The sequence below is a fragment of the Aedes aegypti genome, chromosome 2 (assembly GCF_002204515.2).
Source record: "Aedes aegypti strain LVP_AGWG chromosome 2, AaegL5.0 Primary Assembly, whole genome shotgun sequence".
In the NCBI taxonomy this organism is placed as follows: domain Eukaryota; kingdom Metazoa; phylum Arthropoda; class Insecta; order Diptera; family Culicidae; genus Aedes; species Aedes aegypti.
The window spans coordinates 210,417,380-210,433,584 of record NC_035108.1 but is presented as its reverse complement, the minus strand read 5'-3'; the positions used below and the strand labels follow the sequence as shown (position 1 = coordinate 210,433,584).

Below are 16,205 nucleotides of genomic sequence, written 5' to 3'. Positions count from 1 at the left end.
CTTTTCCCGAGCAGCCTAGATAGCCGCGTAGTGTCGGTAGCGGTTGTTTCAACTGGCTAAGAATTAACACTACGGACTGCCTGTTCCGGTGGTAAAAGTCCACCTCACAGGTGACCCCTAATTTATGGTGTGATGCGTACCGTGCCTAAGAATGAATGGTTAGGGGGGTCTAAATAAAACCTAACCGCAAACGGAGCCTGTGGGGTACCAGGGCGCCCTCCACAGTATTGAGTCCTTCCTGTGCTACCCGGAGCAATGGTGCAGGTGACCTTGTGTTTCTCCGAGATAATCGGCTGCCCTTCTTCAGTCTCTATCTTGAGGCTTAATAAGGGTGGGATTATGAATATGTTGACATTTAATTTAAATTATCACCTATATGGATTCGCATTATGCGTTTTACACAGTGTATTCTGTGCTCTTTCGCCTTTGGCGACTTTAAATAGATACCGATCTGGTTTTTTCGTTGCTGGTCTTTTTCGTGCTGAGATTGCAAAAAGCTTAATCCTGCCTAGTTTGGGTAGTGGCTACGGTTAGGTTAGCTCAGATCAATCTTCAGCATAAAAGAACAGCAACGATCAATCTTTGCAGACTCATGCAAAATGGTGCAGCCCAAGTGGCGCTAGTTCAAGAACCCTACTTTCGTAGAGGGAACTTCTATCTAGGTAACCTTGTGGACCCAGTTTTTGCTACTTTTAGCAAGCTTGAAATGGCAAACTCGCGCTCCATGCCCCGCGCATGCGTGCTCGTTAATAAAGCAATCGTTGCTACACTCATTTCTGATTTAACTACCAGAGATGTATGTGCTGTCACAATCGATGTTTCTGTTGGTGACCTCAACAGGAAATACGTCTATTGTTCGGTATATTTACCACATGATGAACCATCCCCAACGGATGACTTCAAACGAGTTGTCGCACACTGCGTAACAAAAGGCCTTCCGCTGATTGTGGGCAGTGATGCCAATGCTCATCACATCATCTGGGGCAGCTCGGATATCAATTTGAGAGGCTCCAGTATGATGGAATACTTAAGTAGTACAGACCTTGGATTACTTAACATAGGCAATCGCCCAACCTTCATGGTTTCTAATAGAGAAGAAGTGTTAGACATAACGCTTTGCTCGAATAGAATCAGTCACGAGTTGACGAATTGGCATGTATCAGATGAGGAATCATTATCTGATCATCGCTACATCTTCTTTGAACATTCAAATGTAACTGCGCAGACTTTGCGTTTTAGGAATCCCCGGTCAACAAACTGGGAACTCTACATTGAATTGGTTGCGACCAAATTTCATGGATATTCTCCGTCCATTGAAAATCCAAGTGATCTGGATGATGCCGTTGATACTACAACATCCTACATTATGGAAGCTTTTGAAGAAGCATGTCCTCTGCGGTCTGTAAAGACTACAAGAGGGACCCCATGGTGGAATTCCGATCTGACTAGACTCAGGAAACAATGTAGAAGGAGTTGGAACAGACGCCGTTCAGCTGGATCAGAGTCGTTCAAGTCGGCTCGCAAGGCTTACAAGAAGGCTCTTCGTTCTGCTGAACGATCCGGCTGGAAAAACCTTTGTACAAATGTTTCCAGTTTGAGTGAAGTCAGTCGGCTGAACAAAATCCTTGCAAAATCTAAGGATTTCCAAGTGAACGAAATTCGCTTACCAAATGGTGACTTTACTTCTTCCAATGAAGAAGTTTTAGAATGTTTATTCAATACACACTACCCCGGATGTGTGGACATAGCATCTACGGATGAACCAAATGTCTTTTCATGTAGTTACGAGTCTCTGGCCTCGGCTCGCAGTATCGTAACTACTGAATCGATTCAATGGGCACTTAATAGTTTTGCTCCTTTCAAATCTCCAGGAGCGGATGGGATTTATCCTGTTCTGCTCCAAAAGGGATTTGAGTCTATCAAACATGTTTTGAAAAAGCTACTTGTAAGCAGTTTTGCTACCGGGTACATTCCCAAATCCTGGCGTGATATTACTGTAAAGTTTATCCCAAAAGGAGGACGTGCGTCGTATGAGGAAGCGAAGAGTTTTAGACCAATCAGTCTGACCTCTTTTCTTCTGAAATGTCTGGAACGCATTATCGATCATCACATCCGTGATGTTTATTTGGCAAACATGCCTCTTCATGTGAATCAACATGCTTACCAATCTGGAAAGTCCACTGTGACTCTTTTACACAAAGTTGTATACGATATCGAGAAAGCATTCGCTCAGAAGCAATCGTGCTTGGGTGTTTTCTTGGATATTGAGGGTGCCTTTGATAACGTGTCTTTCGATGCCATATTGGAAGCCGCACGAAACCATGGGCTACCTACAATGATTACCAATTGGATTCATCAAATGCTCAAAAACCGACATCTCTTCTCGACATTGCGTCAAGCAGCGATTCGAAAATTGAGTGTTTGCGGATGCCCCCAAGGGGGAGTCTTGTCACCACTTTTGTGGAATCTCGTAGCAGATACGCTATTGAGGCAACTCAATAATTGCGGTTTTCCAACTTATGGATTTGCCGACGACTATCTAGCTCTGATAGTTGGTATGTGCATAAGCACCCTATTCGACCTGATGCAAAGTGCTCTTCAGGTAGTCGAGAGTTGGTGTCGCAAATATGGCCTTTCGGTTAACCCGAATAAAACATCTATTGTTCTGTTTACGGAAAGACGAAACCGCGATGGAATTCGACCTTTACGTCTTTTTGGCACTGAGATTAATGTGACTGATCAAGTAAAGTATGTCGGAGTCATTCTAGATTCCAAACTTTTATGGACAGCTCACATTGATTTCAGAGTCAAAAAAGCTTGTATGGCCTTCGGTCAATGCCGGCGAACCTTTGGTAAAACTTGGGGCCTCAAACCCAAATATATCAAATGGATTTACACAACAGTTGTTCGACCAATATTGGCATATGGATGTCTTGTGTGGTGGCAAAAGGGCGAAGTGAGAACAATCCAATTGGGCCATCTCCAAAGGATGTGCTTGATGGCGATGTCTGGTGCGTTCTCTACAACTCCCACAGCGGCGCTCGAGGCCCTTTTCGACGTTGCGCCACTACACATATATCTTAAACAAGAAGCACTTTCTTGCTCTTACCGTTTATGGGTACTGGATCTACTGGAGAAAAATCCAGTGAATCGTAGATCTACACACACTTCGTTGTTTCCACTTTTGGTGAATTGGGACAAAATTGTCCTTGCTCCAAGTGATCTCACAATTGCTTGTAACTTTCTTTACAGGACATTTACCACACAATTCCCTTCACGGGAAGAGTGGACGTCTGGCTATTTGGAAAGAAGTATATCAAGCAATATAGTATGTTACACTGATGGCTCCCTTCTTGAAGGTAGAGCTGGTGCAGGAGTATATTCTCGTGAGCTAAGGCTGAATCAGTTTTACTCACTTGGTAGAAACTGCACCGTTTTTCAGGCGGAAATATTTGCCCTTATGTGTGGAGTGCAATCAGCACTTCAACAGCGTGTAATGGGTAAAGTCATATACTTCTGTTCAGATAGTCAAGCTGCTATAAAAGCTCTCGCTTCGGCCAACTCAAGGTCGAAGCTTGTTATCGCATGTCGAACTCAAATTGAGGAACTGAATTCAGTCAACTCTGTAAACCTTGTATGGGTACCTGGCCATTCTTCCATCGCTGGAAATGAATTGGCTGATGAGCTAGCTCGCGATGGAGCATCGCATGACTTCATTGGCCCTGAGCCGGCTATTCCAATTTCGAAGTGCTGGGTGAAGCTTCAGATAAACTCTTGGGCGGCAACTCAGCACAAGCAATATTGGAATAGTTTGGAGTCGTGTCGTCAAACAAAATTGTATATTACTGAGCCATCTCCAAAGGTGGCGAAGTATTTAACAAATCTGTCAAAGCAGAATTGCAGTCTCTTGGTCAGAGCGTTGACAGGCCACTGCCGACTCAACTATCACATGGCAAATATTCAGCGTGCTGACTCATTTGTGTGTGTGATAGTTGTGACTCCGATTATGGAACTTCGTATCACCTGATATGTAACTGTCCAGTTTTTGCGCAAATGCGATTCCAATTACTTGGTAAACACTTAATAAGTGAAACTGAATACAGAAGCCTGAATCTTCAGGACATCCTGTTATTCTTAACCCGCTGTGGTAATGAGCTATAGGCTCTCTTTACGCTCATGCGTTTTGCAGTGTCCTTTTTAGGGCGCTGTTCGAACCCATTGTGGTATGGAGCTACATGCTCTCATTTCGCTTATGCGATCTTCCCTCTTCAAGGGACCCCACTCCTATTTCCTCCCATCTTTCCCTTCCCTTTCCTCTCCCATCGGGTAGATGATGAAATAGGCTCAAATATGGCGATGGCACAAATCTCCCAACTGGTGGGGAACGTGCCTTTGGAGCCGGCCTTCTGATACCTGATACCAGCTGAAGCGATCTGTAAAATTCCTTTCGGGAAAATTCAATGGACTCGCCCTTAGGAGAGTCTCAACCGGGCAAATTAAAATTGGGCATGTGGTCTCCCTTGTGGAGTGGCGCTTAAGCTACGTGCTTTAAGACGGATCGCCCGGGCTGGCTACAACATCCGAGATATTATTGCGTCTATGCCATATAAATTATGACGCGGCTTTAAGCAGAAAATTCCAAAATGTGATACCACCACTACAGGTTACGCCTTTGGTTTCCATCATATGGGCTAATGGATTATGCCCTCCCATCGCGGCATGGTCGCATAACCAAGGGGAGGGAACAATGTTAAATTGTTGTTGAGGTCTGAACCAAATTACTTCTCTTGGATACTTCTCTCATTTAGCTGGAGGTTGCTGCAATCCTTCGTTGGTCCGTTGGTTCCGACGATCGTTCCCGTATCCGCGTTTCCTCGGCCATTACGCTGTTTACATTGCATTGTTGCTCGTGGTAGTGGCGGGTTAAATATGAAAACAAGGATAGGGAGAGAAGAAATGTTAGTGATTGTAACATGCTTTATTGCAGTATTGGCCTACACTGAAGTCATACAAAATTCGCTCTTTGGATTCCCACGATAACAATCCCTGAAACTGATTATGAACAACATAAAATTTATCCGAAAGAGCAAAAATCTTAATGTTTCAATGTAGGACAATCCAGCTTTATTGCATGTGAGAAGTTCTTGGTGATATTCTCACAACGGCCATTCAGAATGGTTCGACGAATGTAGATAAAAGATCATTATGATAAAATTAACGCGACGACATGCTAGTAAGCTCAAAAAGATTATAGTATTTGCAACTGATAATTTAAATAGTTAAGCTAAGGGTCGGTTATTGTATATAATTTTATAGATAAAGAGAAGTATAGCACGAACGCGAAGTAATGACCTTCCACTCCATCTTCAAGTGCTCCCCACAAGCCCAACACTTCATTCTGGCACTTTAGAACGTCCATGTTGTAACTTGTTCACACAAGAAATCTGCCTCTGTTCTGCCGAGTTGGCAGAACGCGCCCGTACCCCATTCTGAACCAAAGGACAGGATTCAACTAATACCATGGTACCTTAACTACAAATACAAAAGCTACTTCTATGTTATTTCCACTACTACGCTCACGATAATTATGTTATGATCGTTAGAATAAAAACGGTAGAGGTTACTACTACATAACAAAAATACTACCCAAAGAACGCTAATGTCACCAGTGTTGGTGTGAATGCAAGGTAGTGCAAAAATGTTTAGAGAATTAAATAAGTTATAAATTACAGCATTCTGTTCAAAAATATTAGATTATTTTACAAAAGACAGTAAAAAATGAAACATTTCAGTAACAACAGCGCCATTAGTTTTCTAATTATTATACATATATCAGTAATACTTCTCTAATTCCGCTACAACCTTACTAGATAACGCAATATTGTAAAATGCCGTAAATCAGCACATTTTGGAATATTTTTCAAACATTGGAAATTATTGTTAATGATGTTTTTAATTGCAATTATGAATATACAAAAAAATTGCGGTATGGGCATCGGATTTAGGCGATGCGCTGAATTAGGGCAACCCACAGTATTGGTCTTATACCAAGGTAAGTATTACTACGTTGTTAGTAAACCTAATATAAAAGTCTATTTTCAATGTGTGACACGCAGAGACCACCCGCACCCACTCTTGCGCCTCGTGGACTATTGAAAACGACTTGTGTATATTGAACTAATACTACTATTAGAAATAGTGCTACTGATGAAGGTGATTGTTGGTTTCCCAGTCTTGTTAGTGATTTGAGTGTTAGTAGAGACTGGTAGTAGGCCCTGCCGGTCCCTCCAGCATTACGCGTAGTTATCTGGTGTTAGATCATGCGACAGTAACTAAACTCATGCTGAAGGTGTGATAAATCAAGTGTAAAATATATTTAAGCATTGAAACACATGTCATTATATAACTTAAACTACTAGATTAACTTACATTTTATAAGTTATAATTACGATTAATTTTCGCGATCAATAAACATTAGAGTAATTTCACAATATCAACAATATGTAATGCCAACTTGATTAATCACCGTCAATCCCATCACCCAAGGGCAGGGAGAATGAACACAGTGTTCGGTATTTAAATCAAAATGTTGATTCATACTTTTACGTAAAAACAATATTAAACATGTTTAAATAAACATTTTAATAAGCAGACCCAACAGTTAACAGTTAGACTTTGCGAAGAAATTAAAATTTTTACTAATAGCAGCTAATTTATGCCCATCAGACGCATTTGAAGTCATTGTTGGGTTTAAGTGTTCGGAATATGAGTCAAAACGGTAAATTGAACAACAATCATTTTAATATTTCCTCACCAGATTTGCCCTGTTTTAATGGAGATAATATGATGTTTCGAGGTGATTGCCGAGGAAATCTACTTTGAACTTACGGAAATATTTTTGACAAATTGCTTGCGTAATTTTTGGAAATTTGTTAATATTTTCTCAAGCACTTGATCGCCACGATCTCTTGTAGGACTTTGGAAAGATCCTCTCGGAAAGCACCTTATAAGGCTCTTCGAGAAATGCTTGGTAGACTTATGACTTAAATTTTCATGAACTTCTTAAAGTGAATTTTTACATCATTTTTGATGCATAACCTACGAGATTTGCGTTTAAGTAAGTTCACCAGTTTTAATAATTGTGGTTCATTATTTCGTGATTTGTAAAAATTTGATGCTATTCAAATTTTGAATAATTATGTGTTGGTTTTATGTTTTTGGTGAAACTGGCAAAACTGATGAAGCGAAATACGAATTCTATTATTATTTATGAGCAGTGAAAATTGAGAGAAAATCAAGTAAAAGCTAAGTTGCTAGTTGGAGAGTTGTTCTTCGGAATGTAAGAATATACTAAGATGTAAGTCCAATTGTAAATTCAGTTAACTTAGTTAAAATAATGAATGAAATAAATGTCCAGCATTGAAGCTGATCCAACAGAATCTGCTGTCAATAAGTGTCCAAACATTCCGGAGCTGAGACTACTCAACAAACTTCAATGATTTTAATTTATCATTGTCAGAGAAGATGACCGCTATGAAGGAAATTGAGTGAAACCTTATGCTGTTGGAGGAGGAGAGTAAATATTGGAAGGTGCATTATGAGGAGGAAGAGAGGCACCACCAACGTCTAGCTGCCGTAGTGATTCGGAGTCCAATGAAGTGGCAGTGAACCACACTTTTCCAAATGTGGGTACAAACAATGAGCAGCAAAAGTGTTCTATAAGCACTACCTTCGCTTCACAAATAAATCCCGAAACTAACATTTTTGAAATAGTTCATTATCAAAGCAGATCGATCGTTTTTCGCAAAAAGAAATGCATCAGACTGTATATAAATGTCCATCAATTTAGCTTTATACTGGACCCAAATATACATGTGAGAGTTGACCCTGTCAAAAATCCATTAAGAAAACCCTGTACAAATCTCGCCAGCGATTTACCGATGAATTGCAAACAAACCTGCTTAGTGTCTGATCAAGATCTCGCAAATAAATGGCTAAGAATGTCAGCTAAGTATATATCATAGAACAAATCAAGACTAACAATTCAAAAGGCCTCATCTCCAAAAAGTAAACAATGAGAAAAATGCAATCTTGTTTTGTCAAACAATAAATCAAATTTAAATTATGAATTTAAGCATTGTATGTTATTTTATCGTCCAGAAAGTCGATGGATAAACTGATTTATAGTTATGAATATTCATTACAATCATTTTAGCAAAAAATCCTGCTAAAAAAACGAGTCAAAGGAAATGAGGCTTTTATTTCACCAAAAGCTGTGCAGCCCTTTTCATTTGTGCCCATAGACGCCGGCCGACGCTGATGAGGCCTGTGAGTTGACGCCTTTGTTTACTCTAAAATGTGTTGAGGCCTTCTAGTTGTGGCTTGTTTCTTCATCATCTTCTGATGTGGCCTTTTGAAAATCATTCAAAATTGATGATGAAATAAGAAATTTGAAGTGTAGAAGAATGTTAAGTGGTAAAGTAAAGTACATGGAGATCCCTACAGCAAGAAAAGATTCGTGCGGTCGTATAAATGTGTGATTGATTGAACCCTTCGTCATCCATGAACATTATGTATGTGGTACGCGAGTTCGTCGTCGAGAAAATGTATGGAAATATTGGTTCAATTGAAATAATATTGCAATTGAACGTTATTTTTCATGCAATTGAAACCAAATCGTGTTTTTGTTGATAAGTTGTGAAGTACAGACAGGCTGACACAGGTATTATTTGGTAGTATGATACAAAATGCATCAGTCTACCGGAACCCGACGGAAAACTTGATAATGTTCGCCGTTTAGACAACCACTGTGTAAAACAATACAAGGAGCAGTCGTTCCGTAGTATAACCTGCATCTACTTAGTGAATTTGGAACGTTTTTCGCAATCTACATTGCAATTTTGATGTTTGTTTAACAGGCCTCAACTCGGTTTCCGTCAGATATAGAAATGAGGCCTTTTTGAGAAAAGGCCGCATTTGCGATGAATATCCTGGTTAGCGGAAAATGAGATGGGGCCTTTTAGAAAAATGTTATTTTTTCAACTTTTATGCATATTTTTAAATGACTATTGTATGTTTTAGTAAGAATAGGCTCTTATACACTGAAATCAGCAGAAAACCGATTTGTTTACATTTTGGACTTGAGGCCTTTTCAATTGTTGGTCTTGAAATGACTTTATTGCTACCACATGTGCTAGAACTAATCATAGGAGTTTCGAAGATTCCTTTTATTCTTATAGCGATAGTATGCTGTGAAAATACACCAGAGATAATAGCTTATGTTTAAGTAAGAGTTCAACTTCAACAAATTCTATTAGCAGTACCTATCAGAAACTTCGAACGTCAGCTGAATTTGAAGCTTTTCGGTGCTGCATCCTAAACGTTCTATCCAACTGGAGTCAATTACTAAATCACAAAACTCAACATGAAGTTTGAGAAAGATGTCATTTGAACATGCTTGCCGCGTTATGGTGTTAGCAATGCTTAGGAAATATGGTGTTAGAAATTCGAATCATCTATAAAATTCTATGGTGTTCGGCAAGCAGGAAAAAGCAGAACAAAACTTGGAATATGAAAAATAAATCAGGACGCCTCAAATGAATCTTAAAATCAGGACATATCCTGCTAAATCAGGACGAATGGTAACCCTAGCTCCTAGAGGTCGCTGAAAGCTCCTTTTAGCACGAAAATGTTCGTTTTCAGAAATTAGGAAAAGTCAGAAAATTTCGCATTTCTATCCCTATTCTCTACAAAGATGGGTATGCTTTCTTTAGGTGACCCATCTTGCCCATTCTGACCCTATAAATAATGACGAAACACAACTAAGACACCAATGTAATTTACTAGTGTTCAAGATTTCCTAAAGTTAAACATTTGTTTTTCCTTGACCTCACCTAAGCATAAAATGTAAAAGGTTTACGTATTTTCTAATAAACTGTAAACTAAACTAACGATTGGAACTACACTAATCAACTACCTAGTTACAGAAGTTAAATCAAACAGATGATCAATTATATGCTGTTATATATTACTGTTTAGCTGACTTCCGATAAAATTACTTGTGCCTTGTACATAAAACGAAGATGCTCACCTTGAGAACCCAAAACGACAATTTTTGCCTCGATAGCTTTCATGTTTGGCTAGACTCTAGGTATTGGCTTGCGTCGTTGCTTCTCTGTACTCGATGATTACTTCCTTCTGCAAAATTCCTCCACAATCGCTTTTATTTATTGATGCTCCGTTATTTTTTTTTTCTTTCGTTTCTTTCTTTGCGTTGCGATCACTCCTTCCTTGCTCCGAACTGAAACCAGTAAATCGAACCAGCAGTAATCGTTGGTGAAATACGGATTTATGCCACTGCTCGACACGCTCCGATAGTTTGGCTAATCTTGGATTGAAAAGTGGTATTATAACTTCCGCACAACTAAAATCACCATCACGACTGTTCTATACGCAAAAATGTTATCCAGCCTTTAGTAGCTTCACTTTCAAACGCTCCTTTTTCATATCGTAAAAAAATCACCGTAGAAAGTGTCGGGGAAACCCATTCGAATGTTGTCAAGTCCTAAATATATTCCTTCTGTCCCGCTCCAGTTACTCCTGTTGCAGAATATTCTTAGGCTCCTTCCGACAGAGAACCGATTCTACATCATTTCCCGATTGTTCACACGAAAACAAATGTATTTTTCACAATGCTTTTCCTGTAATGCAACACTTGAAGCACACTATCGCCAAATATGCGACTCTGATTATTCTCTAACTTTCGAAAAAATCGCACATCGACTTCATTGTTTTCGTTTCCTAACCACCGTTGCTCTGTTTTGTCTGCCTGCACGACTTCGACTTGCTCGCGCTGCTGTCTGCTTTCTGTGGTGTGAAGGTGCGAAGTCCCGTTCGATCCTTTTGGGTCGTGGTTCGTTGAGACAAAAAAAAAGTGTAAAAGCAAAACAAACAAAGATGGCTGTCAAACCCGTCAAAACACTGACGCGTTATTCCGAAGCGTCTCTCGTAACGTAAAGGGGAAAGACACAATGCATCAGCGAAAAGCGGAGAGTAGGGTAACGGTCGTATTTTTGACCCCTTAAGAGCATCTTTAACGGGGGCGACTATTCGGGTGATTAAAATGATCACCCCCAGAGTTGTCATTTTAGTTTAGTCACTCATTCTCACACCGGTGGCTACCATATTTAGTAACTCGTTTCCGTACCGGTCGTTGCTTTTTGGGTTAACATATGAGTTGTGAAAATAATGGTGATCAATTCAGGTTGGGAGGGGGGTCCGTAGCCTTGAGGTTACGCTTTCGCTTCATAAGCGGAAGGTCATGGATTCAATTCCCAGCCCCTCCACAAAAAAAACCCGTCCAGCCACCAGAAGACACCGCACCGAGGAGCGTGCTTTGGGGAGCACATTCATCCTCCGTCAGTATCAGATGGTGACTGAGACAAACTGACCCTCTTCGCAGGCAGCTAGCCTCACTAACAGCAGAGCTCTCTTCTACCTGCTCGGTGTGAGAGTGAAAGAGTAGGAGAGAGTGAAAGTTGATGTAAATATAAATAGGTTAAAAATAGATCTGTATCGATAAAGAAGCTACCGATAAACTGATTCCGGCACAGTAGTGGCCACGAGCACGGAGTGCCTTAAAAAAAAAAAAAAAAAATCTTTAATTCAGGTTGGGAATTTTTGTAACTCTGCTGGCATATCTATTATATTCTGGTGCGGAATTATTAGAATTCCATCGGAAATTTTTGAGATTGTTTATGAATCCGAGTGGAATCCTTGGGATTCCGAGTGGAATCCTTGGGAATTTCGACTGGAATCCTTGGGATTCCGACTGGAATCTTTGGGATTCCGACTGGAATCCTTGGGATTCCGACTGGAATCCTTGGGATTCCGACTGGAATCCTTGGGATTCCGACTGGAATCCTTGGGATTCCGACTGGAATCCTTGGGATTCCGACTGGAATCCTTGGGATTCCGACTGGAATCCTTGGGATTCCGACTGGAATCCTTGGGATTCCGACTGGAATCCTTGGGATTCCGACTGGAATCCTTGGGATTCCGACTGGAATCCTTGGGATTCCGACTGGAATCCTAGGGATTCCGACTGGATTCCTTGGGATTCCAACTGGAATCCTTGGGATTCCGACTAGAATCCCGAGGACTCTAGTCTGAATCCCGAGGATTCCAGCCGAAATCCCCAAGATTCCAGCTGAAATCCCGAGGATTCCAGACGATATCCCAAGGATTCCAGCCGGAATCCCGAAGATTCCAGTCGCACTTCCAAGGATTCCAGTCGGAATCGCAAGGATTCCAGTCGGAATTCGGAGGATTCCAGTCGGTATTCTTATCAAAATCTCTTTCCAATTCCAGTCAGAATCCCGAGGATTCCAGTCGGAATTCTAAGGATTCCAGTCGGAATTCCAAGGATTCTAGTCGAAATCCCAAGAATTCCAGTAGGAATCCCAAGGATTCCAATCGGTATTCTTATCAAAATCTCTTTCCAATTCCAGTCAGAAACCTCAAGGATTCCAGTCGGAATCCCAAGGATTCCAGTCGGAATCCCAAGGATTCCAGTCGGAATCCCAAGGATTCCAGTCGGAATCCCAAGGATTCCAGTCGGAATCCCAAGGATTCCAGTCGGAATCCCTAGGCTTTCAGTCGAAATCCCGAGGATTCCAGGCGGAATCCCAAAATCCCATAATTCTCCGAAATCGATAAATTCTTACGAGGATTTTCGAATATTTCATAAACTTCTATCGGATTTCCAATAATTGCATCAGATTCCTAGTATTCTTATCAAAATCTTGAAGGTTTACTCGAATTCCCAAAATTTTGAAATTTCTACTTCATGCGCATCAGATTTCCAAAACTCCAACCAGAATTTCATATCCCACACCATATGCTTGAATTCAGATCGAATAGCAGCGCAACTATCGCGCTGCTAAATTTGCTCACCCGATGCTTTCCGAAGGGAGCGCTGTCATTTTGCTACCCCGGTTAGCAGCGCCCGGTACGGATCAGCGTAATGATACTGCGCTATGTAATTTAGTTTAGTCGCGCACCGTTACGGCTGCTCTAATGCGTTATATGCGGCAACCTGGAATCGGACCAAGGACATCGCGATCGTTAGGCCCGTGCGTACACCCACGCCTATCGACGCCTTGATGGAAATTGATGCTAAAACGATACATAAAGCGTTCGTATTGCAATAACCGTTCCATCTTTCATAAGGCAAAATGTCTCGCATAACCTGTGTTCTCGCCCTAAAAGCCATTGGTAACTGAGTGTGTAGCTCCTTGTTTCTAAGCAACTGAATTGCCCAGGATAAAAACTATCACACTGGGAGATAGAGAAGGATCTTCTCTTCATCGTAACATTGTTGAATAACGTGTAAATCCAATCGTTTGCTCGGTAACAACAAGCTAGGGTTCATTCAAATATTACGTAACGCAAAATTTGCCAATTTTAGACTCCCTCCCTCCCTTGTATTGAGAATTTTAAATTTTTGTATGGACCGTAACACTATCTAAAACCCCCTCCCTCCCCCTGTTGCGTTACGTATTATTTGAACGATCCCCTACACACTCGGTTACCAATGGCTTTTAGGGCGAGATCACAGGTTATGCGAGATGTATGCATTTTGATAGTCTAGTTCACAGCATGTATGAGTGAAATGTCACTTCTACTTGCGGAATAATTGAGCGGCACATTTTCCGTATACGGAAAAGTGGCAGCTCCATTTGATTTGCATGACGAGCGTTACCGATGCTACGAAATTAGCTCTACTTCTCAGCAGCGTACATCTCAAGTAATTTCGGTGCCGGAATGATTCCTTGACCGTTTCTTGTCATATCTTTTGCACGGTTCTTATGATCAGCGTACCAGCCATTGCACGATACTTTTTTAAAAAGACGGACACGTTAATGCTTCGATGGACGATTTGCCCTTTGAAGGAAGCACCACACTAGACAAAGACGATTTGCCCTTTGAAGGAAGCACCACACTAGACAACGGACTAGCATGCAACGCCCAGTGGCACAGCCGAAATACGCTCCTGACGAAAAGTTTTCCGGGCTGAAGTGGAATCTGAACCCACACTTCCTGACACGATGCGGCTAAAAGCTTGGTAACATTAATCACACGGTCACGAAGCTCACACTTATAATCAGCCATTAGTACCAGTCATTATCCGGGATAGGGCCTGTTCGCAAATTCATAACGCTGAAAGGGGTGGGAGGGTGGTTGTTCTCGAATGTTACAGCTCATACAAAACTCGTAGAATATTAATACAAAAAGCGTTACGAGGGGGTGGGTGAGTGTCAAAGATGGCCATTATCAGCGTTATGAAATTTGTGAATAATGCGTAGTATGCACCTGAAACGTAAAGCGCTCAAGTAAAATTTATCTTTTTTACCAAAGTAATTTTGACATCTGATCCAGTATGAGCGAAGTGTCACATTTACTTGTGGAATAATTGAACGGCACATTTTTCCGTAAGGAAAAGTGACAGCTCCATTTGATTCAATGTGAATATATACCAAGGTGTGTAAGAAGAAGAAATGGATAAGTATTAGTAAGGATAAAAAACGTAAACACAAATAACTACGTCACTAATTTACACGGCTTCTTATGGGAGCTCACTCGCTAGTAGTGGTGAAACATTTTGCACCGTACACGGATGTCACGCACACTAAATGTCTTTTCCACACCTCGGTATATGAGCCTCTGTACGTGCCATAATTTCTTTTGTTCAGTTGACTTTTACTGTGCGCCGTGTGTTGGTGCTGTCTCGCTCTCTCCCACATGCAACTTGTAAACAGGGCGCACAGTAAAAGTCAAACGTTTTATAGCATGCAAAGGCTCATATTCTCATTGCATTTGATTTGTACAGCAGGCGTTACCGACGTTATGAAATCAGCTCTACTTCTCAGCAGCGTACAGCTCAAGTAATTTCGGTAACGGAATCATTCATTCACGGTGGTTTGCGATTACCCTTTAATGGGTGAAAAAAATACCCATTATCGAATAGCATGTCAAAACATGGGTGAATTTGAAAACTCAAAAAGAGTATAAAAATACCCATTTGTTAAAACCATTGTTGATCTCATAAATGGGTGAAAAATAGTTATGAAAAGCGTACATCAATTTGCAGAGAAAATTATCGTGCTTCTTAATTCTTATTGAATTTTCCATCCCGCATACTTGTGAACCATATCTGTACTGTTTCCCGTATTATTCACAACCGTTTGCGACAATACCATAACAATTTCATATAACATGGAAATTAACAATAAGCTCACCCTACCTGAAACGGGTTTGACCGTTTTGCAAATAGTAATTGGGTAAATTACAATGTGGGGAATGGGCGGTTAAGTTATGTAACCATAAAAAATCGCCGATTTTCTCGAACAAAATTTGCCGTTTACAGTCTGCCAAATGATTGTTATACTATCCATGGTTTCGTTCAATAAACTGTAAAGGATACAATTTAGGTACAGTATAACAATAAACAAAAATAAAATTAAATAGTGTGTTGGAAATTGTTGATTTATGGTGTTTTATGTTTGATTTAACCCTATACCGTACAGTGCTGTTGTATTTATACCATAACTCATGAAAACAATAATTTAAGAAATTAAATAAGAAACAGCGCGACAAGAAAGTACGTATTAAAAAACATCTTTTGAAAAAAGATAAACGAACCTCTTGTCTCACTGTTTTTTTTTTTCCAGAATAAATCCACAAAAGCAGTTTTGAGTCTATGTTTTAATTGTATTTATTTATTTTTCCACATAACAATACTTACTTTGATTAGTAAATCAATCGAACTTGGTCAAGTTTATACTTAAGTTGTGTATGTATGCATATTTTCATAATCTGATCGAAGAAAATGACTGCATTTATTCCGTCAGTCTTCACATCATACTGCGCTTTCCGATGGCACCGCAAGTCCATAACCGTAACATCCGTAGCCAGTATAGGTACTATTTTCAGAAGGTGTTGGAACAGATGCTGCTAAGAGAATATGAATAATGAAACAAAAGAAAATTTTCTTTGCTTTCAATAAGAAACACTTACCTCAAATTGCATTCATAATTAGTAACAACTGGCAGTCTTTCATACGGAAGAACTTCCACTGGTTTCCTTTCTGATGAACAAAATTTATCTGTAATTACATCCTGCATTCGGCGGTCCCATGGTCAGGT

General features: G+C 40.4%; 1 protein-coding gene across 1 annotated transcript in view; it reads right to left on the bottom strand.

Annotated features, from left to right (window-relative positions):
* LOC5574454 (ras-related protein Rab5) overlaps positions 1–10,903 on the bottom strand; it is a 47,568-nt gene extending 36,665 nt beyond the window's left edge. Inside the window, exon 1 of the mRNA XM_001661418.2 lies at positions 10,091–10,903. Coding sequence (XP_001661468.1) covers positions 10,091–10,133 — 43 coding nt within the window. The 5' untranslated portion in view covers positions 10,134–10,903. The remainder of the gene's footprint in view (positions 1–10,090) is intronic.
* Between the last annotated feature and the right edge of the window lie 5,302 nt (positions 10,904–16,205).